Source organism: Antechinus flavipes, chromosome 4 (genome assembly GCF_016432865.1).
Source record: "Antechinus flavipes isolate AdamAnt ecotype Samford, QLD, Australia chromosome 4, AdamAnt_v2, whole genome shotgun sequence".
Lineage (NCBI taxonomy): Eukaryota > Metazoa > Chordata > Mammalia > Dasyuromorphia > Dasyuridae > Antechinus > Antechinus flavipes.
Window position 1 is genome coordinate 39,643,082 of NC_067401.1, and position 26,882 is coordinate 39,669,963.

A 26,882-nucleotide genomic window follows, 5' to 3' on the forward strand; every position below is an offset into this window, starting at 1 on the left:
ATCAAACCAGAGACACACAGATTTACCTCCTTGTTAAAAGATTTTCAAGGAAGAATACAAAGTGGGAGTGAGGGGGAGGGGAGGTTGGGAAAAACAATCCCCATCTTGGGGACAAATGAGAACTGCCATACTTACATGAATGCAGTAGAGGGGAAAGAGAAGATGGGGCAGGAATGGAAGGGCCCTGTCCACAAGCTGTGATCTCCTCAAACCAACATGCTGGGAGAGTAGATTGTGGGCTGGGGGATGGGCCCTGCCTGATAGCACCACACTGGAAGGAACCCTCAAACTGCAGGGTTCCCATTTTTATCTACTGGAGGAAGCAGGGGAGGGATCAAGTCCAATGGATAGGGAGGTGGTTTGAGATGCCTCGGAAGATCCTGAATGCAGCAGGGAAGTTTAAAGAAGTCGTCCTCGACATTCTATGGCTCCACAACAGCACAAAAGCTCCTTTCCCTCCACGCTGCCCACCTCATAGTTATAGTCCCAGGTCAGCTCTGTCCCAGCTCGTATCCTCCTGGAAAATGGACAAAGTACAGGAAAGTTCTGAAGCCCTTCCAGCTCAAAGGTAAAAACGCCAAAAAACAAACCAAGGAACATAGTTGGGGAGTTTCCACCTTAGTTCCCTCTGCCAAGCTCAGACCCCTTCTATTTCTCCCTGATTCTTACTTGCTGGCAAAGAAAGCCACCCAGGGGAAACGAAGATCATGGGTGTCAACGAAGACATTCTGGACAAACAGGTTGGGACTGCAGCTGTGCTGTGGGTATGGAAACAGGATGAAGTCAGTCAAGGAGAATGAATGGCCACAATTTTGGTAGGAACATTGAATACAGTTGGACTTGAGGACAGAGCAGAAGGGAATGGTAAGAGCCAAAAGGGCAAGTAGTAAGAGGAAGAGCTGGTGGAGACAGCCAGCTGCTGAGATGTCTTGAGCTAAAACACTTCTCTGGAAACAAGGCAAGGGCCAAATCGGACTCCCAAGTTAAAGTAACAAGGCCCAATAAGGCTGGTGGGATTTTTGGTCAGAGAATGAGGGAGTTGGGCGGGCTTATTTCCAGGTCCTTAGGGCATCCAGTATTGAGGACCTTTGGGACTGTGGGGAAGGGAGGCTCACATTGAGATAGCGGCCCAGGTTGCCTTCTAGCTTGGCGTCAATGATGTAGCAAGACTCCTCGCCATCATAGAATTGGCGTGTATTCTTGCGAACAGGTACGCTCTCACCCTTGTCTGCAGACGCCATGTTGGTTGACTTTATAGCAATACCATGTGTTGATTTTAAAGCGAAACCTCGTGTAGATTTCACAGCCACCTGCCGTTTGATTGGGCCTGTGGTGAAATGAAAAGATGAAGGTTGGAGACATGGCCTGGCCCAGCAGGGAAGTCCCAAACCAGAGCCAGTGAAGAGCTAGGTTTAAATCCCAACTCTGGCAGCAGCTGGGTGACCGTTGGATGGACACTGACTTCACAGGTTTGGGATGGAGAGCAAATGAAGTAATACGTTTAAAGCACTGTGCAAAGTAAAGTAGTACATAGAAATCGGCTGTTATTATCCCCTCCCTGCTCCTCCCTGCAGGTATGCTTGTTCATTTTCCTGAAGAAAGAAAGAGTCTGGGATGCTTAACAACTTAAATGGGCTATTTTTTTTTAAGGTAAAGCTACAGCAATATGACAGAATAGCTACTGGTGGAGAGTTAATAAACTAAGAAAAGTATGTGACATGAACTGCTGGGAAGATGGGCCTCAGTACTCCTAGGCCCTGGGCCTACTCTACTTCAGCCTTTAAAACTTTTTAAATAGATACCCCTTAAGTTCACCCAAAGTACCAGACAGGTTCTTCTTGTCTTCATAATCCTCTCCATCAGAGCCAGAGGAGATGGTCTGGATGTCATCACTGTCAGCTGCTGTGGCTGGAGCCTGACCAGCTACAGGTTTTCGGCTTGTCCCACTCTCCCCCTCACTTTCTGTGCTGCTGGATAATGTCAGAACATCCTGGCAGAAGGAACAGAGTTAACGAAACTTGATTATTATCTCTCCAGGAATGGCTAGGGCTGGGGAAATCTGGGTTCATTTCCACACCCAAGTACCTGTCTCTCTGCTTCAGGTCTCCATAATGAATTAATAGTTGGAAAATGGATGTGGGGTGGGATTAACCAGGGGCTGATTCTAAAGCAGGAGGAAAGTTAGAGCCCTGGGGGGAGAGGCAAGAAGGCTGAATCATGCAGGAAAAAAAGGAGGAACCCTTGGTCTCCCCACAATTAGCAAAATCATCAAGACCAGGAGATGGTAAAAATGCTCTTCCTGGCCTTAGGACTGAGACTGGCAGAATCGTGGAGAGGACAGAAGCTTGGCAACATGGCTTACATCAGGATTGGCTTGTGCAGGCCCCACAAGCCTCCGCGCCTGATGCGTATTGGTCTTGCTAGGTGGGCCCTTGATACCCTCAGTCTTCAAGGGGGATGGGTTGTATCCAAAAGTCCTGGAACTTTCACTAGGCCTAGTGGGCAAAACAGAAGGAGATGAATTGGTCTTCATCTTCAGACTGTGGTGCAGGATAGATCTGGAAACAGAGAATTAGTAACAGAAGATACTTACAACACAGTCTTGCTCTGTTCATCAGATTCCTGGAAAATAAAGCAGCAAATACAAAGTTAATTTTTCCCCCCACAATTATACCCTGTTTCCCCACATTCCCCCCTTCCCCATGAACAAGGAGCAGTGCTGGGTGGGGGCTATTGCTGCCTCAAGGCAGAGAGCTGATGGAGAGACCTGCATCTTAGTCATGGCCATGGCGGGCTCAGCAGCACTCCTGGGAGAGAAGGCTTCAGAAAGGCTAGCCTTTTGGCAAGAACTTTAGTGGCCAAGAGCAGACTCAACTGGCCTTGGGCTTCAGTTTCCACTCCCAACATGGAAGCTGTTTAATGAGAACAAAAGAATCTACATATAGTCAATGCTTCATTCTCCCTGCTAAAGGATGGTATTGATAGGGGATGGAAGACCCCAAATAGAAGATAATAAAAAAGACCATTCACACAATTTTGAAATTCATCACGTAATTTCTCTTGCTAATGTTTTGCTGATGATATTAAAATGAATCGTATTTCCTGGAAATATATTCAGCTGACAGTGGGAGATGGCAACCTAGGCCAATCCAGTTGGGTAAGAGGGGAAAGCTAGATGGCTATATTAAGCATTTGCTAAAAATTATCCACAAAGTATACAACCTCCATGACAATTCAGAGTTGACCATGTGAAGCATCAGCACTACACACAGAAAACCCCCAAAGCTGTTGGATTCTGCCCTACTCACCTCTTTCTTGGATGGCTTGATATCCCCCTCTTCTTTGACCCCTAACCCTGAACTGGAGGGCTTCTCTCCATCCCCACGGCCTACCCCAGCCCTCCCATCTCCACCTTCACTGGTCCTGAAGGAGGAGCGGCTATCTGAGTCAGCAAAGCTACTGTCACTGACATTGTTGCAGCTTAGCCATGTGGCCACTTTGTTCTTGGGTGTGTCCTCAGAGGAAGGAGGTTTGCAACCCCCCATGGAAGTCTGAGGGGCAGAAAGATGGGGGGTCCCGGAGTCAGTGGGGCGGGAGTCCTTGGAAGCCGTCTCTGACGTCCCGTTCTCTTTCTGGCCTCTTGTTTGCCGCCGGGTGGCGTAGCTGCGCCAGACCGAACTGGTACTAAAATCCTCATCTTTGCAGAAGTTGTCATCTGAACTGTCGTCATTGGACTCTTCAGGGTCCTCGGTACCACTGTTGCCATCCTCTTGGTCCTTCAAGTCCACCCCGCTGCTGTCAGAAGAGCAGGGGGCATCACTTTCATAGCCTTCCTTAAAGTTCTCCACACTTTCAATGTGGTCCAGGTTTGCAAAGTACTCATCCCCCATTTCCAGACCCTCCTTGTCTGCAAAATCATCAGTCAGGATTTTGCCTGGATGGAAAACAAGGGGGTTAATTAAAGGCACCTTGAAAAAGGGATCATGTCATCTTCAGCAAATTCATTCCACTCCTCCCCATCTCTCCACTGACCAGGATCCCCAAATCCACCAAAATAAGCTGCTGTCATCCATCCCTGACAACAAACCATGATCTAATATGGGATTGGGGAGAGTCTCTGAATCTTAATCTAACATTCCTCCCCTTCCTCTTCTTATTTCTTCATGTCTCTTCTCCCATGTCCAGAGAAGTAATGTTTCTCTCATGCTAAGAGATTTCTCTAAGGGAAACAAAATATTCTAATATCCCTCAAACAGGTCTCACCAGTGTCAATTGGGCAATACCTATTTGACATCTTAATTTCATTCGCTTTTACCAGTTTTAGCTTTTTGTGGTCTTAATCTTCCCACTGATCTACTCCTGTCCCTAGTCCAGTAGAGTTTGCAACCCAACTCACCTAACCACAGATCTCACACAAGTTCTCTGGGTAAGGAGATGCTGTGGCCCCCCTCTATTCTCCTGGGTCTGACAATTGAGTAGTCTCTCTCCATGAATCTAAATTGTTCTTGCGCTTAAGGGATTGCTTGTTGGGAATGACATTTACATCTTGTAGCTGAATTAACAGTCTCTGACATCCTTTCCAATCCCAAGAGTCTATGATCTCTCTCACTCCACCAACCTGCATATATGCAGACAAAGGAGCCTCTGGCGATGTCATCCAAACAGCGGATGCCCCAGCCCTTGTTCTGGGTCTTGAAGAGCTGCAGTCGGACCTGTAGCCCATGTTGTACCAAGCGGTTTGTGCACATGTTGATGTTACATTTGCAGCGCTTGTTACATTCATATACCCTGTGAAGAGATTAAAATCTATTACAACATGATCTCTACAACATTAATCACAGTTACAAATCTGTATTGCCAAAGGTGCTTCTGTTTTAAAATGCATGCAATGGACAGAGACCTCAAAGCTGCTAACACTATAGCAGAAGAATTAGTCAAAGGCCAATGTTGATATCTAATGAAGAGTTATTGGCTAATTAGCCTGCTGTTGCAATTGTTTAGATTTTTAACATCATGGCTGCAATTAATTATCTATAAGATCTAAGTGCTAGAACTTAGCCTTCTAGCTCTCTGGTATGAAAATTCAACAGATTAACTCTTAGAAAAAGAACCATTACTACTAGTTAACTTTTCTTCCCTTCATATTGACATTAGCTAAATATTTGCCCAAGTCCTAGGCTTCTGTTTTCTGAGACCCTTAAATTCAAGGATGTAAGTTCTGTGTTGATTCAACCTTGTTCCCATTCAGAATGGCCTCCCTGCCAATCCATGTACCCATCTCTCTTTGAGACCCATCTCAACTTCTCCCCTGAGAGGAATTTCCTGATTACCCCTCAATAAGGCTTTGGTTTCATATCTCCTTAAGTGCTTATGAATGCTAGTTAAAAGATGTTCTTTATACTTACTTGGATAATGGCTTTCTTCTAAGTCTTGACATGTATTTATGTTATGTCGATGTATATTGTAAATCTCTTAAAGAGATGGAACTTATTTTATGTATTTCATTTGTATCTAACAATCTAGTACAGGACTCTGCCTATGGTAATCCCCAGTGTCAGTGCACTGACTCCACAAAATACATTTTTAAACAATCTTACTTGCCAGCTAAGATAAATGTATTAAAAACCATCCAGCTTAGAAACAGATCATCCTTTACCTCAAAGCAAAATTCCCATGATTATCCAATGGTATTCTTTTATTTCCTTTCAGTAATGGAAAGATAATGGAATCCAGTTTGATTTAATAAATGTTTGTTTAAAACAAAAAGCAAAGTGCAACCATTTCTGTATTCCCTTTGGGTCTGTTGTAGTAGAAATTTTTGCAAAGAAAAATAAAACCATTAGCAGTAGCCTCCTTCATGTCTGAGGCTCAGTCTCCTCTTCCCACTTACCCTGTCGGCAGGCACTCATCTAGTCTCTTATGCTGGTAGCCAGAGTTAGGATTGATCTGGCCTCCGGGGGTACAGGCTGTTGCCTGGATGGTAAGTTGGTGGCAAGCACATTTAGACCTGGACACAGAATAAAAAGGGTGGATGAATGAAATTGGGAGGCTTTTTTCTACAAATTATATGATAGGTGAGATTCTCTCACACAAAAATACACCTACTTCAAGGGAAGGATATATATGTACACAAGAGAAAGAGACACACAGAAAGAACAAAGATTGCATAATAAAACATTAAAGAATGATGAAGAAGCCAATAAATTCAGAATGATGGGGGAAGGAAGCAAAGATAGGCAGAGATAGGGACAGAGATAGGCAGGTATTTTACCATAGTCACTCAGAAAAAAATCCAGGTCCAGCTCTCCCACCATTTCCTTCCTATACCAGCAGAGACTTTAGGGCAGAACCACAGTTAAGGAAGAATAAAAAGAAAGGGAATGAAGAATCACAAGGAGAAAATAGAGGAGAAAAATAAAAGTCTGAGAAAGGACAGAAGAGCCAGGAGGGAAATGAAGATAATTAGCACCCTCAACTCACTTGTCCCGACAACCATCCTTGCAGTCACAGCCAACGAGGAACTCCCAGCCCGTGTTGATGAAGACGCCCTTCCCCGGGATCCTCTCCTTGCTGTAGGCCACCTGTGGTGGGGGGGTGGTATCAATCTCGTTGACACATGAAAGAGGAACGTCCTCCTGGCCGTGGGTGATGTCCAGGATGTAGTAAAAAGGCTTATAGGGCTGGAATTTCCGATCCACAAGAACATAAGGGTCCAAACAGAACATCTCCAGGAAAAGGAAATCACAGCTTGTCTCAAAGAGGTAGCGTTCAATCTCATTCATCGTCCTTAGGCAAAGGCCGCAGGGTGTTTTATATATAACGTGAAAGCCCATCTTGCGGTTGACCCGGCGCCGGGCCGTCATGCGCCGAAAGTCATAGAGCAGAGGGACCAACAGGGGGTTCTTGCCCCGGTACTGTGCGTTGCTCACCGGCCTCACTCGGGTGAGGCAGGTGTGACTACAGGCGTGCGGCAAGTAGAAAAGCTTCTCCATGGGGGCCCGATAGGAGGGTTCAGCTGGAGCCCGCTCCAGCATGCCATGAAAAGCTGGGAAAGTTGGGCCAGGGGTCGCAGAGCCTGGTGTTAATCTGATGAAAAGAAATAAGTGGGGAGAGAAGCCAGATGAGATGGGAGTTCAGGAGTTGCTGCTAAGGAAAGCACCTTACCAAACATGGTGCGTTGAAGAAATATGAGTCTATTATTACCGCCACTACTACTACTAAAATCAGAAATTTTATAGCGCTTTAAGGTTTGTAAAGTGCTGTACAGGCGTAATCTCATGTGATCCTTCTGATGCTTGTTATTCCCATTTTATGAATGAGGAAACTGAGGCAGAAAGTGGTTAAGTGACTTGCTCAGGGTCACACAGCTAGGAAAAGTCTGAGGCAGGATTTGAACTCAGGTCTTCCTTGCTCCAAATCCAGAACTTTTACCCGACGCGTGGCCACCTTTGCACAGCAAGTACCACGCTTCAGAGTCTGACAAAGGCCGACACAACTTCCTGAGAATCTTGAGCTGCACCACCGCCCCCTCCTATATCCAACCATCCCAACTTCTTGAAATTCCCTGGCTTGAACATCCCATCTTGGATAGTCAAACTTGCTTCCTCGTCCCCCCTTCACCAGCCCAAGTCTGAGAGGTGGTCCCCTGGGGCTCTGAGCACCATCCCTGTGGTGCACCCATTCTTCTCAAGTTTGCTTTAAATCTCCTTCCTCTAGGAAATCTCCCAAGACGAGCTTTCCCGGCTCAGGTCATTCTAATCCCTCAAAGCTGATGCCGTTTCCTGGTGCACAGTCTGTGTCACGGGTGCCCAATTCTTCTTGTTTTTTCCACTGAACTGAACTTTCTGAGCCAAAAACTGATTTGCCTCTTTATTTTATTTATACCACAGACCCTCAGGCTGTGATGCTGATGAGCTCACAGACTGTGTAGAGTCCATCAGGTTGCTCCTGATTGATCTCACCTCACTGTCTGGCCAACTGCAGACTTCCCACCGGGGACCGCCTCATTAAGCCCAGGGGATGTAGGGGATGAATGGCCAGAGCCCACAGAACCTAGCCGGAAAGATGTGCTCTTTTTGGCCACTTGCTTCCGTGCTTGGGCGAGCTGACTCTCCAGACTCCTGGGAGAGAGAAAAGCTGGTCATGGAAAGAAGGCCACAATGAGAACAGAGTGGAAGAAGAGCTTTCTAAGCCCAGAAGGGGCTAGAGAACAAAAAGGAATCATACTCACTCCAAATCAGCCACCTGAGGGGACAGAGTGGGGGCAGGCAAGGAGGGAGTGCGAGGTGGTTCTAGGGGCTTGAACTGGGTTCCAGTACCAGTGAGATCTTGAGTATACTGTACCACGGGGCCTTTGCTCCTCACAGCACCTAGCAGGGGAAAGAAAGTGGACCAGGGAGGAGTTTTCACTTAGTGCCACTTGTGTCCTACTCTACAATGTACCCTTGGGTGAAGGGAAAAGAGAGAAGCAGAAGCATGATCAGGAAAATGGATGGAATTACTCTAATTTTTAAATTATCCATGCTTCTTTATTACTCTAATTTTTTTTATTACCCATGCTAACATAAGGGGGGACCAGTGGCATGGATATTTGTTTTGGACTTTGGCATACAATATGAATTTTGTACTTTCTGGATTTATTTCCTTAATTATGTTTTATTCAAGTGATTTTTTTTTTAAGTATGTAAGATGGCATAAGTATGCTGCATAACAGAGAAAAACCAGTCTAAGCTTAAAAACTGGCTGTGGAAAATGCAACAAATCAGATCTTGTTGACAATGATTCTTCATCATTAAGAGAAAAACTCCATTCTATAGCATATTACCTCAATTTGTAACCCTGTCCAGATATAATCACAAACGTATGCTGTTTTCATAATATGTGGATGAACCAATAAAAACAGTCACAACTTAAAAAACAAAACAATTTGTAGTGAGTCAAGAAAGCAAAGTGACAAGAACATTGAAATAGAATCTTTCTGTATGCTCTCGCTTTTCCAAGGTAGGGAGACCCTGGAGCCCTTCCGAGACCTACCCATGTTTGGGCGTGTTCGAAGCTGCCCCCCTTGTTTCTTCTCCAGGGTGGAAGCTGTGGATGTCTTCATGCTGAACATGGGCTCTAGTCGGGTAGAGCCTCGATAGATCCATTCACAGCGCTTGTCATCCTGATGTCGGGGGAGAAGGGAGAGAGGCCGGATTCTGTCCTGTCATTTGTAGGGAGCACACCAAAGGTGCTTCCTCTGAGGAAATTTCTTTTAATGATCCCTATATCCCTCACCACTGCAAGATCCCTTTTTTTAAATCACATTTTGTCCCATACTGGAACAACAATATAATTTTATGTGACTGTTAATTTGCATTCTTTTGTATTCTATTTGGTAATTATTATTAACTATTTTTTCATATGTTTGTTTTTCCAAATTAAACTATACTTGTCCTAGGCCCTGGAGCCCAAGTTCCTCCATCCTTTTTATCTTTCCACAGTATTATCTAAGGCTCTATAACCAAGAGGTACTCAAGAAATTGTATTAATGACTGATTTGCCTATTGGCCCAACCTGTTTCTGCATTTAGATTGTAAGCTCTAAAAGGGGAGAAAAAACATCTAACGATACGCCACACATGCCATCAAGCCAAGCACTAACTGTCCAATGAATATACAACAGACGCTTGTTTTTTTAGAGATTCTGGATTTATGAATTTACCTACTTGCTAAAATTTATTTTAAACCTCGAAATCGATGTACATGGCACTCTTGTGATAATCTGCAGACAAGTGCAGTGGTGAAAAGCTGGATTTGCACAGTGCACATATTCCCGCTGAGGTTGTGTATTAGATAAGCTTCCTGCAGGTATGAGGAAAGGTGCTGCATCAAGGAAGGAGAAATTCACTCATCTGTACACAAGGTCACTCCAGAAATGCTGTGACCAGAGGCACACAGGAAGCTAACCCCATATTTACCCCCTAGAAGCAATGCTTCAGAAGCAATACAATTAGTATTCACCGATTTCAGCATTTGCAGCAACTTACAGAACATAACTCCTATAAATGACAAGAATCAATAGTACATGGTTTGCTCGGTACTGAATTCAAGCTTGTATCTATGTCTCTACTAATTTTATCTCCTGTTTCTGCTGTGTTTCCTCCATTAGCTAGTTATCCAGTGGCAGAATCTACATCTACTTCCTTCACAAAAGAAACTACTATATATCAACTTACGAAGATACTCTTGCTAGAAATGAAGTCTTCCTATAAATGACTAGAACAAGTGGGAGTGAAGGAAGAGATAGGAGCCTCTGTGAAATACCCACTGACCCTTATTAGCTTCTCTCCCACTTAATGACTTCCTCCCCACAAGCCTAGGATGAGGCCATACCAGGAACAGGATCTTGACAAGACTGCCATCCACCTCTTCCACACGCGACTTCCACCAAGTGCCTTCCCATTCAGTCTTTATGAGCTGCCCACTCTTAAGGAGTACCATAGGACGGTTGGGGTAGGCAGTGATATATTCTTCAATGAAGTCTCGGCAGGAAATGTCCTCAATGTCCTCCCAAGTCTTCTTCACTGTTCAAAAGAAAAAAGATCTCATTAAAGGGTAGGTGAAGAAAGGAGAAATGGAGAACTGGGATTCTATAAGGTAGGAGGGAAAAAAGAAATTACAAAGAAAAAAATAAATCATAATTTTAAGGGATCGAATGGGACTAAGCTAAAAACTGGGTATAGATTATAGCACATGTAAGCATATGCAAATATCATATGTGCAAAAAACATGCAAATCATGTACACATATTCCTCACTCCTATCATACACCTGAATATGGACCTTCAGGAAAATTTAAATGAAGACTTTTGTTAAAAGATTTAAAAGAAGCCAGATAGCAAATTCAAAAAAGTAACATTGGTGCCTAAATAGAATTTTAAAAAACAAACCAAAAAAACACAAAACACTTACATCAATCTTTTTAAGGGCCTTTAAATATGAATGTTTGCCATCAAACATTATCTGGAAATGCACCCTTGGAAAGTCTTTTCCTCAGGCATAACCTTACTTTTAGGATATTATAAAACAACTCTTTAGTATTTTTTTCCTCATGCTCGGGAGCAACATCAGGAAGAATCAGGATCAAAATAATATATTTCTAAGTTACCTCCAAAACATGGATCACTGTAACTAGTGCAGTATCAGAAATTTCTTCCATTTTGGCTAGGAAGATAGGACTTTACAGAGGGTATCATCAGGATCTTAGCACCTAATACATTTCCTAGAATTTGAGTGGAACTATGAGGCCACAACCAGCCAAGAAAAAAGACATATCAACTATGTCACTTAAGAAGAGGGTTTACAAGGTGGGAAGGAAAAAGGGAACTCACATGGTCTGCAGATGGGATAGAGCTCAGACTGTGTGACATAGGATGCATAGCCATCATCAAAGAAGATGAGGAACCTAAAAATAAAAGATGACAATAAAACAAGGGTCCTGCCCCACATTTGGCAGATAATCCCCTAGTAGTCTTTATTCTTCTAGCCCAAAGATGAAGCTTATTTTGCTCTCTGTGGAAAGATACTTCAGCCCTCATCCTTCTCCAATGTTCTCAGACTTTCCTTCCACTCCAGTGACTAAGAGTTCTTCCCTTGAAGCTCCTCTACATCTCTGCATTTATAAAAAGATTAATTGTTCTCTCTGGCTTTTTGGATTCCTTTTCTATTTAATTAAACCGTCTCTGGTAGGCCACCTTCTCTAAATTTCTAATTCTTTTATTTTGAAAAAAATTTTTTTGTGTGTTCCCCCTGGCAATTGAAGTTAAGTGACTTGCCCAGGGAAGTATTAAGTGTCAGAGGCTAGATTTGAACTCAGGTCCTCCTGACTTCAGAGCTGATGCTCAATCCACTGTACCACCTAGCTACCCCCCATTCAAGCATTTCTTTTTTCCCTTCAACTTACCTTCCAATTGGAAAAACAAAACAAAACCATTCTCCCACATAAGAATAGCTGGGTAAAACAAAATCCCATACTGGCCATATTCAACAATGTGTTTCTTATTCTGTATATTAATCTAGCGGTTTTCTGACATGAGAAGTGGGTAGGATTCTTTATCATCGATCCTCTGAAATTATGTTTTTGGTTAATGCACTGAATAGAGTTCTTAAGTCTTTCAGAATTGTTTAACAATATTGATATTACAGTATAAACTGTTATCCTGGTTCTGCTCACTTCACTGTATCAGATTATATGTTTTTCTTTACCAGGTTTCTTTGAAACAGTCATTTTTCATTTCTTGTAACATCATAGTACTCCATTTCATTTTTATACCATAATTTGTTCAGCCATCCCATTTGATGGACATTCTCTTAGTGTCTGGTTCTTTGCCACCACACCCCACCCCCCACCCCCCCCCCCCAAAAAAAAAAAAAAAAGAGAGAGAGTGGCTATAATTATTTTTGTGCAAATAAGACCTTTTCTTTCTCCTTTTCTCTCGGTAGTATAGACCGACTATCATTCAATCAAAGGTTATGCAGTTTCATAATTAAGTCTAATTTCAAAGTGCTTTCCAGAATGGCTGTACCAATTCACAACTCTAACAATGTAGCAGTGTGCCTATTTTCTTGCAGCCCCTCCAAGATCTGTCATTTTCCTTTTTTTTGTTATCTTTGCCCCATCTGACAGATGTGCTGTGAAAACTCAGAATTACTTTGATTTGTATTTTTTTATTAGTAATTTTGAGCATTTTCTCATATGCTATAGGTAGCTTGGATTTCTTTCATTGAAAACTAAACCTTCCAACAATTAATTAATTATAATTGTTAACTTCTTATTTTTTATAAACTTACAAATTTGAGTTTAGTTCCTTATCTATTTTGGAAATGAAATTTCTATTAGAGAAACTTGCTGTAAAATTTTTTTCCTGGTTCCTCTTCGAATCTTACTGTTAATGGATTTGGAAAAACTAATTTCATGTAATCAAAACTGTCCATTTTATTTTCTGTGAGTCTTTCTATCCTTTGTTTGGTCATGAACTTTTCCTTTATCCATAGCTCTGACAGGTCATTTGTTTATGATGTCACTTTTTATACTGCTGTCATCTATCTATTTGGAGCTTATTTTCCTTAAAAGGTTGTGAGATGTTATTCTAACCCTAATTTCTGTCAAACTACTGTCTAGTTTTCTCAACAATTTTTTCAAAGAGAGTCCTTAAGGACTGGTTTTAAGTTTATTGAACATTAGGCTACAAGGTTTGTTTACTTCTATTGGTTGTGCTCTTAATCTGTTCCCTGATAGTCAATTTTTTAGCCCATACAAATTGTTTTGATAATTATTGCTCAGTCACATAGTTTAACTGCTATTGCTAGATCTATTCATTCTTCCTTTCCACTTTTCTACATTTTTTTTCTTGAGATTCTTGACTTTTTTTTTTTACCTTCCATGTTAATATCATTATTACTTTTTCTGGAACTATATACTATACAATAATCCTTTGATAGTTGACTAGCATGGCCCCAAGTAAATTAATTTAGATACTATTGTCATTTTTATTATAATGGCTTGGCCTACCAATAAACAATTAATATTTTTCAAATCATATAGATTGGTCTTTATCTTCACAAATAATGTTTTATAGCTGTATTTTGGTAAGTAAATACTCAAGATATTTTATATATTCTATAGTTATTCTAAATGGAATTTCTCCTTTCCTGTTGGAATTTATTGATGTTGAACAGAGATGCTGATTATTTATGAATGGATTTATTTTATATCATGCAACTTTGTTGAAGTTATTGTTTTAGTAAATTTTCAGCTGATTCTTTAGGGTTACACCATCTCATCTATGAAAAAGTCATTTTGTTTCTTCTGAGGGATGCTTATTCCCTCAGTTTTTTTCCCCTTGCCTTCTTGCTACAGCCATCACTCTATCATGAAGTCAAACAAGTGGTGATGAAGGCCACCCTTGCGTCAACCCTAAGCTTATTAGAAATGCCCCTACTCTGTGTGTGTGTGTGTGTGTGTGTGTGTGTGTGTGTGTGTATGTAGCATCTTTTTAAATATATATATTAAAAAAATAAAAATGCTGATGCTATGTTAAGGAAAATTCTTTTGTCTGTTTTCTAGCGTTCTGAAAAGAATATGGCTGAGAAAGTTCTGAAAACTGGAAATTTTTTAGAGGATGTAGCTGCTAATCTTCTAGTTGCCTCTTTCTATAATCCCCCATTCCCAGTACCTGAGTTTGTTTTTGACATTTGGAGTCTCAGCCACGATGCCAGCATAGAGCCAGACTTGATTCCCATCCTTATACTTGGCTACCACACGGCTGCCTACATACAACTTGTCTGCTGGAGGGTGGTAGTCATAAGCAATATGGTTCCCAGACAACAGGCTCTTCCCTTTGTTGTCAAATTTGACTTTGAATTTCCTCCCAGCCCCTAGGTAAGGAAGAAAGGCATCAATTGTCAATTCACAAATTATACTTATAGAGCTCAAAGGAGCCTTGAGATCACTTCATGTATTCATCTTATTTTACCCATTAAAAAAACCAAACCAAACAAACAAAAAAAAACCTCAACTGAGACCCAATCAAATTAAGTGATGAAAAGCCGACATTTGAACCCAAGTCCCCTCAGTCCAAATGCAATCAATAATCTTTCTACCACTTATCACATTGCTAATTCTTCACACTACAACCCTGTGTTTACTTCTGGACAGAGATACAGAGAAAGCCTGGAAGATAGGGATTATTTCTTTTTCTCCTCAAGGAGCTCACAGTTTAAATAGGGACAAAGAACACATGTAGGGCATGTGCTTAAGAGAACACACTGAAAAGCCAAATAACCAGTAGTTATCTATTTTGATTAGCTAGTAGAGATGAGAAAAACTAAAATTAGAAAAAATCGCGGAAGAAGTTCAGAACTTGAGGAGAGCAGAAAGCTCCTAAAGTAGAATGACATCAAAGAAACAGGAACCAAGTGAAAATTTACGGGACCCAGAGGACAGATTAGCAGACAGACAATCTAAAGCAGGAAAAATATCTGGTAAAGGGAGTTTGTTAGTTGGTGAGAATGTCTGGAAGAACATAATTAGATGGTTAATTTGATGTGAAGGGCAACTAGGAACCCTTATAAATCACTATAAAGAGGATCACATAATGCTCAAAGAGGCAGACGCAGAATGGATTGCTAAGCAATGGGACTGCCTGTCCAGACAATGCCTTGGCCCACTGACTCTCCCTCCCTTTGGGCTGTACGTACCAACTGTCTGGATGGCAATGAGGGTCCCCTTGTGCCATGTCTTGGTCCTTTTCTTGCCCAGGATTCTCATGCTGACAACCAGGTCACCGTCCTTACTCAACTCAACAGGGACTTGACCCAAGGCCCCTAGGGAAGAATCATCACAACAATATAGCACTTCTCAGTCTTACAAGATCTTTGATCTTATCTGAAACTTGCAACAACCTGTCAGGTTAGTGGTCTTTTTTGTCTCCATATGACAGATGAAGAAACAGGCTCCAAAATCAAAGAGGTCACCTCAAGCTGGTAAGTATTAAAAGATCCAAACTCAGGTCCTCCTGACTCCATGTCTTGGGGATATTATCACCTTACACTGCTAGGGGATGTCATCTCTGGGGTGATAAAAGAAAAAGGGAGAGGAGTGGAAGCCTGCCCTTTGGCCTCCTGCTGGCTCATCCCGGTTGGGATTAACTTCTATGCAGGAGTTCTTCACCAGGGACCCACATACCAACAAGGAGACCATGAAGATTTCACGAAGTCCAGAAAATGATTTTTTTAAAAAAAAAAAATCACATCTTTATTTCAATAGAATTAGTTTCCTTTATAATGCTATGTATTTTTTGTGTATTTAAAAATATTATTCTGAGGTCTAAGGTCTCATCAGACTGTCAAAGGGAGTCCTTGACAGAAAAAAAGATTCAAAAGCCCATGTTCTAGAGGGCAAACCCCATGGTTTTTCAATTACCAATGCTACCTTGAAGGAGCAGAAAGCCAAATTCTACAAATAATCTCAAATTCTTATCTAAAAGTTCTGTATGTCTTCCTGGCTACAAGGAGTCAACAATACTTTTTTTTTTTTTTTTCCCCTGGGGAATGTTTTCATGCTCTGCAAAACAGTCCAAGGTCCAGTTGCAGGAGGTAAATAAAGGGAAAATCCATGACTCTAAGTGAGCCACCATATGCCACATAAAGCAGTGGCAAGGCAACTAAGACTCAAAAACCACTATAGAAAATAAGTCAGACTGGACTGTGAAACAAAGTTAATGCCAATAAGCAAATGGTTTTACATCCCATAAGTCTGACCTTTGTTCAGGTCCTGAGAACTAGTCTTCTTGTTGACAGCATCCATGAACTTTTGGACATCTTGGGCTGACTTCCTCAGGGCAGCCATAGCTTCTCGAAGCTGTAGGACATGGGTTAGGGAAGCAAAAGTTTTGAATCAGCAAATCTTCTCCCCAGGTGCAGAACTAGCTTGCCTTTTAAACAGCCTGAGCTGTAGTGAGTCAACAGGACAGCCAACTTCTTGGCACAACATGCTTCTGCTTCCAAGCCTGGCTCAAAATTCAGTTCTTCTAGGAAACTTTCCCTGATTTACCTTGTTTGATCCTCCTCATTCCTTAATTCTGCCTCTATCCTTGTCTCTTCACTCCCCTGGCTTCCTTCAAGACTGAGCTCAAAGCCCACATTGAAAGCCTGCTAGTACTTCCAAGAACATCTTCCAGCTACTCTCTATCTTGTATGTACATAATTATTTGCAAGTTGTCTCCCTTCATATTAGAATGGGAGCGCCTTGAGGGCAAAGATGATGTTTTAGCTTTCCTTTGTGGTAAGCATTTAATCAATTCTTGTTGACTATTTTGCACTTGAACACCCAACTTATCTTCATAAAGTCTACTTGTAAACTTTCTTCCATCATTTCCATGGGTATGAGTGCTGTTTCTCCAACTGGAAACCCAATTCCTAGTATCAAAAGCTTCTCTGTCTTCTACAGTGTCTGGAACAGGTTTCCACAAACAGCAGGCACTCAAATGGTGCGGAGTAACCCTATCCTAACAGCTTCTTTAATGCTCGTCTCTTATCCTCCCAGTTAACTCACCTTCTGGTCCTTTGGGGTTCTACTGCCTGCATCACCTGCGGGTTTAAGAGAAAAAAACATCCCTATAATTATATTTCCTATAAAAAAAACTAACCTTAATCGCCCACTTGCTCTTCGATCACTTGCAGTGAAGTTGCCATTCTCAATCCTGTTAGAGAACTTCGCTATTAAAAAGCTCACCAAAGGCCTTTCTCATTGCACCCTCCATTTGTCGGTCTTCAGCTCTGACATGTGATACTGCTAAGCACACCGTCCTCCCTGAGAATCTTGCCTGCTGGATTCTGTAGGGACTACTTTCTCCTGATGTTCTGACCAATTCTTTTTCAGTTCCTCCTCCTCTCAAGTTCTTAAAATGGGTGTCTTCCAAAAGCTTCTTTCTTGGATCCTCTTCAGTTTTGATAAACTCATTTACTCACATGACTCTTCCTACCTATTTTTACTCAGAAGATCCCCAAATTGATACCTCTAGTCCTGATCTCTTCCCAGATCCCTACTAGATGTTACTATCTAAAGGTACTAATATTCAATATGTCAGAAACAGAAAACATCTTTCTCCTCAAGGTGACTCATCTGTCTTATCTCCTGCCAATGGCAGCGCCATTCACCATTACCCAGCCTCTAAATGTCAGTGTTACCTTTGATTCTTCCCTTGTCACTAATTACCAAGTTGTGCTAATTATACCTTCAAAAGTTACAGATTTCACCTCTTTTCTATTTTTAGCTATTGCTAACTTGCTATAAGCTCTCATCATTTCCTACCTGCACTCCTGCAGAGGTCTCCTAACTGGTCTTCTTACAGCCTCTCCTCATTTTACCTTCCTATGCCTAGATTTCAGAACACTACTTCACTTAAAACCCTTCAATAATTCTCTTATTTGGTTTAATATTTCCAAGATCAAGATGTGTTGAATTCTCTTTCCATTAACACAGGTCAAAATTTTTTAGAGAATCCCAGGATCACCTCACTACCAGGCTGAGACTCTGGAGAAAGGCTTTAAAGTGGAGACAGCAACTCCCTATTATTAATTTTTTTAAGTTAACAGCTACATTTTTTATTTTATTTTATTATTATTAATAATGACTTTTTATTGACAGAACATATGCATGGGTAATTTTTTACAACATTATCCCTTGCACTCACTTCTATTCCGACCTTTCCCTTCCCTCCCTCTACCTCCTCCCCTAGATGGCAGGCAGTCTTATACATGTTAAATATATTATAGTATATACTAGATACAATATATGTGTGCAGAACCATACAGTTCTCTTGAGCAACTCTCTATTATATAGCAGATAATTTTAACTTCTTTGACCAGGGATTTAAAGTCTTTCCTGACCTCTTGCCTATCTGGCTTTCTCCCACAATAGTATTACGTGTGTATTATATTACAGCTGAAAACGACTAATCCTAATTTACTGTTTCTATCTAGAGCCATCTCCTCTCCAAGCTTTTCCTTTTAACACATCCCCACTTATTGAAACTATTCAATTTAGGGTTACAGGACCATAGATTTAGAGTTAATCAAACTTAGTAATTAAGTAATTTTACAAGGGATAAAACTGAAGTCCAAAAAGGTTACGTGACTTATTCCACATCACTCAAGCAATCAAAGAAGCACAACTGAGATCTGACTCTGGTTCTCAGAATGCAAATCATCCACTCTTGCTACTTTACCATACTCTACAGTAAATGCTGCCATTTTTCATTTCCTAATTAGGAAATTACTTGTCTCTTCCTTCAATCTCTAAAAGCACTTTTTCTCTCATTTCTATTCTGACCTGGTTTATTGCACATTAATGTCACAGCATTGCATATTTAAATACATACATGTCATCTGTTAGACTGTAAGCTCACTGATTATGTCCTATCTTTGAATATGGCAAAATGCTCTGCACATAGCAGACACTTAATAGATACTGAAGAGCTGCCTGAAAATGTTACAGGATAGAACAGAAAAAATGAAGAGGTTTCAAATCAGAAGGCCAACAAGCCCACTAACACATAAGATGTGCCATTTTAAGGTTATATATATTTTACAGATAACTTTTTATGAATATGTCGTTTCCACCATCATAAAATAAACTAGATGCCAGGAACCAATTTCCTTTTTTCTTTATATCCTAAGGTTAGCTCAGTGCCTGCCTCAGAGTATTTGCTTAATAAGTGCTTGTAAATTGATTACCCTTTTCATTTAGGATTTTCTGGACTGTATCTCAGTAATTGAAAGATTAAGATTTCTTGATAAGGAATCTGAGGAATAGAACCTTAAAGAGAATGTTAAAATTCTATATTAGCACATGAAACCAAGCTGGAGATGTAATTATTCAAGTTCTTCTCTTTTCTATTTCTTTAAAATTGATCCTAATACAGAACTAAAACTCACTCAAGTGCAAATATTTATTTAGTGCCTACTGTATGCTAGATAAATACATCACAGGCCCTCCTGCTGAGAGCCTTACAATCTGAGGGGAAGGAAAAGCAAACAAATAAACTAGAAAACAAGGAAGAAGGAGTTAAGTGTGAAAGGTTAGTTCAGGCAGGAACAAGGTCTGGAAAATGTGAGCCAAGAAAAACTTCTTGGTGGCAATGGTGACATGCCAATTTTCTTCATACAAAAATCTGTTCTGAACCCTTAATCTTGGCCAATTTTCCATTTTTTTCAGATACCACTTATCATAAGGGATCCTTGTGTCATTCCTCAAGTACGTGAAGTGGTAGCCTTCTTTCACTACTACCTCTTCCATGAATTATTTGCTTCATCCAAATGGTTTTATTCTGAATCCCACTTGCTTTTCCAAGTTTTTGTCTTCACTCACAATATTTTCCTGACCTAAAATGCCCTCCTTTGTTATCTCCATCTCTATCCAAATACTACTCACCCTTCAAGTTGGAACAATTCCTACTTCTTCCATAAAGCATCACTAACACCGCAGGTGGAAATGTTAACATTTTTCTCGACTCTGACAATGCTCAATGTCCAAGCCTCTCCTTAGGAATGAATCAACAGCTGCTCCCTCAATTTCTTTCTTCTTTATCTCAAAAATTTCTGTCTTCACTGATCTCTTCTTCCTCTTTCTCTCCTATATCAGAGAGTATAAAAAATCCCTCCCACCCTCAAAGGTTAAACCCTTCTACCTCTATTAAACTCAAGCAGTCCCAAATCTTCATGGATCTTACTCTATCAAATAACTCCTATATCTCTCCCTCACAGCTTCAGTTTCCTTCACTTCCAACCACTAAGAGGCTTGGCTTTCCCTTACCCTTAAAATAAATTCCCTTGGTACTGCTATCAACAACTACTAGCATCATCTCCTCCTCCCTCCATCTCCAATTTTTAAAATGTTAAAATAAAATTCACATTTATACCATTTGTTTTTGTGTTTTAGTCATTTATGACTATGACCCAATAGCAGACAATTCTCCCCTTGTAACAAAGAAAAACTGTTAAAGCAAACACAAGCAACACCATGACTATGGCTGTCAGTATATTAAATATTCTGTGCCATTCATTCACTCCAATCAGTCAAGAGAGGGGAATGCAGATTTTATCACCTTTTCTTCTGAGATGGCTCATTCTGATTATTTAGAGTTCAGGACCCTTCTAGCATTATTTTAGTTTATATTAATGTAGTCATTAATTGTTTATTTCACTCTGCACTTGCTGATACAAGAATGTTAGAGACAGCCCTGATCCTGGAATCAGGAGGACCAGAGTTCAAATTTGGCCTTAAGATACTTGACACTATCTGTGTGACCCGGGCAAGTCACTTGACCCAGATTTCCTTGCCAAACCAAAAAAAAAAAAAAAAAGTTAGAGGGTAAGCTCTTTGAAGAAAGAGGCTGTCTCACTTTGGTGTTTTTCTTCCCAGTACTTAATGCTGACACAGCAGGTGTTTAATAAATGCATGAGCTAAATCTGTATTTCTTTAAATTTCTCATATTCAGCATTTCTGACTACCCAATCATACCATTACTTTCCCCTTACTTCATGAAGGGTCTGAATTCATCACCTCTAATTACTCATGATATACTTAAACTCTTGAGTTGGGTTCCCACTTTCCAATTCCCTAAAACTTCCCTCTTGAAAACAAATACCCCAGATATAAAATCAACTGTCCTTTTTATCCATCCTCATTCTCCTCCCACTCTCTGGAATACTTGCTACTCTAAACACTTCTAGATATTTTTTGTTCTCTTGATACCCAATGACATGACATTATTCTGGTTTGCCCGTTTTTCTAATCCACCTTTTGAGTTTTTTTGTTCCCTATGTTTGACACCCAATGAGGCTGTTACTAGCACTCTTCTCTTCATACTTTCAGTTCCATCATTCACACACAAAAAAAGATACACAGCTCTCCCCCTTCTTAAATTACCATACATAGTTTAAAAAGTTGTATCCCTCCAATATAATGTAAACTCTTTAAAAATATTATTTTTGTATGTTTTTATATTCTCCCCTAGCACAGAGCCAAGTCAGAAGACCCTAAACAAATGTTTACATAATTAGAAAATAATCACATCAGGGATGCATGTGAAAGACGAAACAAAGTTAAAAGATAAAATACAAATAAGGTTGTCCATTACTTGTTCCCACTATAACCCTGAAAATACTTAGTCCTAGCCCCTGTCCCTCACCTGAATCAACACTGAGGACATCATCATCCTCGTCAGGAATCTCAATTACTTCTGTGGGTTTAGAAGCTTCATCTTCAGAGCTGCTCTCTCGATACTGCAGCCCCAGTTTGGAGTAGAAATCTTTCACCAGAGTTTCACAGTTAGTCACTGCCCTGAATAGAAAAAGGGAAAAGAGTCAAAGCCAAAAATAGTAGTAGAGAGGAAGCCCTTAAAAAGTCACATAAAAACACAGGTCATTAATTTTTAAGTAAGATGTTTGTAATTCAAAAAGCATTTTCCTGTTGAAACAATGATCAGATGTAAATCTCTTTGCAAATTTTAAAGCATTATACAAATGCTGCATTTTGTTATAATTGGTGTTTAAGTTTTCATATGATTACATATAATGATTAGTTTATATAGTGTTTCACAATTTACCCCCTATTTTCATCACAAGAACCCTATAAGATAGATAGGTCAAATATTATTGTGAGCATTTTAAATTTGAAGAAAATGACATTCTGAGAAGCTAAGTGATTTGCCCAAGATTATACTACAATAAAACATTACAGCTAATTATTGAACACAGATCTTCTGACATCAAGTTCAATGCTCTTTCATAGTACACTATTCTCAATAACATCTTCATCCTTTCATTTCATCAATAACATTACATTCATAATGTATTTGAAATAGGGGACTGATATTTCTTTTCAAGTATACCTTACCAATAAATGGTTTCAATTGAAAAACTGAGTTCCAATAAGGGTACCATGGTGGGGGAAGAGGCTGAAGCAGATACTGGAATGCAATAGCTTATTTATAATACACCTACTTAAAGAAAGTTGGATCAGTCATTCTCCTGATATTCTAAACTAGAGAACAAAGGGTAGTTGTGTCAGTCAGATAGAGAGGGGGAAGCAGGAACAAAGACTTTGAACTTGGAATTTCTTGTTGCTCATTTGTACATACAAATTTTTAAAAAGTATTTACAAGGAACTGACTGTACTAGAATGAAATGTTTCGATAACATGAAAGATAGAAAGCAGATTTCCATAGCTATCTTCTTGGATCTCTACTTAATTATGAAGCTACCTTAGGTGACCATGCCTTTGTACTCACCCCTGAACTATAAAGCACAGAGATACTTGAAGATTAATTCAAGTCATTAAAAGTTCTTTTATTCTGATGCCTGAATGTCCTATACATATTTATTTGTTTCAGGAGTCTAATCTCAGTAACAACCTCTTAGTGAACTGGTCAGGTGTTACTTAAATAACTGGCCACTTAGTGGTTGCTTTTCTATAATACTGATACCTCTTCTCCCCAGACCATTTGATGCTTACCTGGATGCTTCATCAAAGAGCTCATCAACATGGGCGACCTCAGTCTCTTTCTGAACCACCCAGGATTCCAGCTCAGCCAGTTGTCTCTTGCGCTGTTTTACACAGTCCATCTTTTCTAGTTCCTCATCAATAAACTGTCGAAGTTCTTCCATAGAGATGCCCAGCTCCTCCACCACAGCTTGCTGCAGCTCAGCAATCTCCTGAGGTTCCATCCCAGCTGCAGCAGCACCCAAACCAAAACACCCAGGAAAAGAGGTCATGCCTGAGGTTCTGTGCAGGACAAAAAAAAAGAAAGAAAGAAAGAAAGAAAACTGTAAAACAAACCAAGACCATTAGTTAACTAGGAAATCCATGTCCCAGCCCTATCCTCAGATAATCCAAATATAATTCACTTTGAATCCTGCACTATCTCCTGAACTAGAAGTAGTTAGTTTGTAGTAGTAACTGACTGGTAAACCAGAATGGAATTAAAGAGCACAGAAAAATATTAGGGACACAATCCTATAGATTACATAAATACCCATTTTGCTAGAATAGTGGAAGGGAAAGGAGTAAGCATTTTTACAGTACCAGGCTCTATGCTAAGCAATTTTACAAATATAACTTCATTAGGCTCTCAAAAAAAACTCTTGTGAGGTAGGTGCTATTATCACCTCCATTTAAACAACTGAGGAAATGGATGCAAACAGTGGTAAAGTGACTATACATACATCTTATTTTAATGGCATGTCATGTCTATACATATCAGTATTCATACCTGTAGAAGACATATCAAGATAAAGGATTCTAGGAGTCCAAAAGACTTGGATTCAAGTCTTGCCTGTGACATATATTAGCTGTGTGGCCATAGTCATAGTCATTTAACTCCTCAGAGGCCCAGGCAAATCTGTAAGAATTTAAGTTGATATGCCCAAAGAGCTATCAATTAGTGCATACTTTTTGATCCAACAGTGTCTCTACTGGGCCTGTATCCCAAAGAGATCATAAAAAAGGGAAAGGAAACTACATGTGTAAAAATGTTTGTAGTGGCAAGAAGCTAGAAATTGAATGGATGCCCATCAGTTGGAGAATGACTGAATAAGTTATGGTACATGAATATAATAGAGTATTATTGTTCTATAAGAAATGAGTACGATGATTTCAGAAAGGCTTGGAGAGACTTACATGAACTAATGCTAAGTGAAATGAGCAGAACTAGAATATTTACACAGTAACAAGATTATGTGATAATCAACACTGATGGATTTGGCTCTTTTCAACAATGAGGTAATTCAGGCCAGTTATAATAGACTGGTGATGGAGAGAGCTATCTACATGAAGAGAGAAGACTAGGGGGACTGAATGTGGATCATAACATAGCATTTTCACATTTTTGTTGTTTGCTAGAAGAATTGCACATGTTTAACATCTATTGGATTACTTGCCATATAGGGGAGAGGGTGGGGGGAAAAATTTGGAACACAAGGTTTTACAAGAATGAATGTTGAAAATTATCCATGCATGTGTTATGAAAATAAAAAGCTTTAATTAAAAAAAAAAAGACAAGTTGAATCAGTATGAAGTAAATCATAGGTCTAGAAAAACAAAAATCATGTTTGTTTCTAGTAGTAAATCCATGAGACTATCAATTGTTGTTGAGGGTTTTTTTTTTTTTTTTTTTAAGGAGTGGAGGTAGAGAACAATTAAAACAGCATCACATGAATTCGTTTAATAAAAAGGATGATTTTTCTATGAAGTTTTAGTACCTAAGTGACCAATGAGAATAAGAAAAGCAAGTATGTCTAACAAGACGACTATGTTATGATCAACTGTGATGGACTTGGCTCTTAACAATTCAGTGATTCAAGGGATTTCAAGACTTGGAATGGAAAGAGCCATCCACTTCTAGAGAGAGAACTATAGAGATTGACTGTGGATCAAAGAATAGTGTTTTCACCTTTTTGTTGTTTGTTTTCTTGTTTTTTTCCCCTTTTGTTCTGATTTTTCTTGCACAGCATGACAAATATGGAAATGTGTTTAGAAGAATTGCAGTTCTGCAAGGGTGAATGTTGAAAATTATCCATGCATATGTTATGAAAATAAAAAGCTTAAAAAAATAAGACGTTAGGTTGAATCTCAGTAAATCACAGGTCTAAGAAAACAAAAATCAAGTCCATTTCTAGTCATGGCAAGTTTCTGGTAGTAAACCCATAAGCCTATCAATTCTTGAGGGTTTTTTGGGTTTTTTTTTGAAGAGGAAGTGGGGGTAGGAGAACAACTAAAACAGCACCACAAGCAATTAAAGAAAGGATACATTCATTTAATAAAAAAGGATTTTTTTTCCTATGAAGTTTTAGTTCCTAAGTGACCAGTGAGAATAAGAAAAGCAAGTATGTCAGTAATGTGATGATCAATTGTGATGGACTTGACTCTTAATTCAGTACATCAAATCAATTCCAACAGACTTGGAATGGAAAGCCCTCTGCATCCAGAAAGAACTGTGGAGATTGACTGTGGATCAAAGCACCTTTTTGTTGTTTGTTTTCTAAGTTTTTTCCCCTTTTGCTTTGATTTTTCTTGCATAATTAACAAATATGAAATGTGTTTAGAAGAATTATACACATTTAACCTATATTGGATTGTTTATTGTCTTGGGGAGGGAGATAGAGGAAAATTTTAAACATAAAGTTTTGCAAAAGTTAATATTAAAAATTATCTTTGCATGTATTTAGAAAAGTAAATACTATTGGGAAAAAAAGAAAAGCAAGTGTGTTACAATCAGGTTATCTGTCTCAACAGGTGGAAGTTGGGATTTTATCTATTTTTTTCGTATTTTAAAACTTTAATACATAATGCAAAAGCACAACTTACATCATTTGATGCTTCTATACAGAGTGACACTGAACCATCAGTTTTCATAATAGTAAACACCTCATAGTGTGTAAGATAATATTTAAGAAAAGCTTTCACTTTTGTTAGGACGGGCATAACTTTCTCGAACATCTTTCATTGATAATTAGACCCGTAATCAAAAAGCACTTATTAGAATTTGGCTTTTGATTATATCATAATCCCTCTCCCTAACCACAACAAGCAGTCTCGACTGGACTAAAAGGTTTGCACTCCCAGAAAAAAAGCAACGACTACAAGAGAAGAGAAAGATGCGGAAAGGTGGCGGGAACCAGCCTGGCCCTCCACATGGGCTGGGGATGGGCGACATCCAGGGTGCTAAAGGTAGAGACCACCAGGAGCTCCAGACCAAGTTTACAATTAAAATAGTTTGGGCAAAACCAGTCACGTGGTCCACCCGGTTCTCCACCTCCCCCTGCCCCCCACAGTTCCCCCTTTTCCTCCCAGGGCCCCAGGGCCCTGTCAACTCCCTCTCTCACCCAAGCGGCTTAGGGCTCGGCCGCCCCGCAGCCTGCTCGCCACGCGCGCCCTCCCGCTGCCCCCGGCCCAGGGGCCCGGCGCGCCCAGCGCGAGTGCAGCCCCCCGGGCCCGGTCCCTGCTTAAGTTACCTCTTCAGGCTCCAACTGCTCCACTCCCCATTCCTCCCCCGGTCCCCAGCGTCCCACGCTCGCCGGACAACCGCCCCTCAGTTCTTTCCCACCACTGAGACTCACGCCTCGGGGCTAGCAGTGGCAGGGACTGCGAGGGAAGCCCAAGCTGAGGGGATAAGAGAAAAGCAGGCTGGAGCGGGGGGTCGGGGAGGAGGAGTGGTGGTGAGGGGGGAACGTAAAGCAGGACGGACGCCGGATGCACGTCCCTTATGCTTTTCCGGTCCCGGAGATGGTGGCCGGCTTGGCTCAAACCCCGCTGGCGTAGCGTCTGCTACGATTCGGCAGC

General features: G+C 40.5%; 1 protein-coding gene across 4 annotated transcripts; it reads right to left on the reverse strand.

Annotated features, from left to right (window-relative positions):
• Positions 1–17: 17 nt before the first annotated feature.
• On the reverse strand, positions 18–26,813 carry SETDB1 (SET domain bifurcated histone lysine methyltransferase 1). Of its 4 annotated transcripts, none has more exons than XM_051992706.1 (22): positions 26,555–26,788; positions 23,058–23,327; positions 21,733–21,884; positions 17,094–17,128; positions 16,301–16,400; positions 15,239–15,364; positions 14,215–14,416; positions 11,371–11,444; positions 10,374–10,564; positions 9,034–9,163; positions 8,231–8,369; positions 7,962–8,120; positions 6,481–7,086; positions 5,891–6,007; positions 4,619–4,788; positions 3,309–3,934; positions 2,594–2,622; positions 2,363–2,495; positions 1,825–1,990; positions 1,116–1,327; positions 670–758; positions 18–517 (listed from the first exon to the last, which is right to left on the reverse strand). In XM_051992706.1, the coding sequence occupies exons 2-22, from the start codon at positions 23,315–23,317 to the stop codon at positions 400–402; spliced, it is 3,834 nt and encodes a 1,277-aa protein (XP_051848666.1). In that variant the 5' UTR covers positions 23,318–23,327; positions 26,555–26,788; the 3' UTR covers positions 18–399. The 4 variants fall into 4 exon arrangements, with proteins under 4 accessions (XP_051848666.1, XP_051848665.1, XP_051848667.1 ...); XM_051992705.1 differs by having other exon boundaries at positions 9,034–9,202; XM_051992707.1 differs by lacking the exons at positions 21,733–21,884; positions 23,058–23,327; positions 26,555–26,788 and adding an exon at positions 19,974–21,597 and having other exon boundaries at positions 9,034–9,202.
• Between the last annotated feature and the right edge of the window lie 69 nt (positions 26,814–26,882).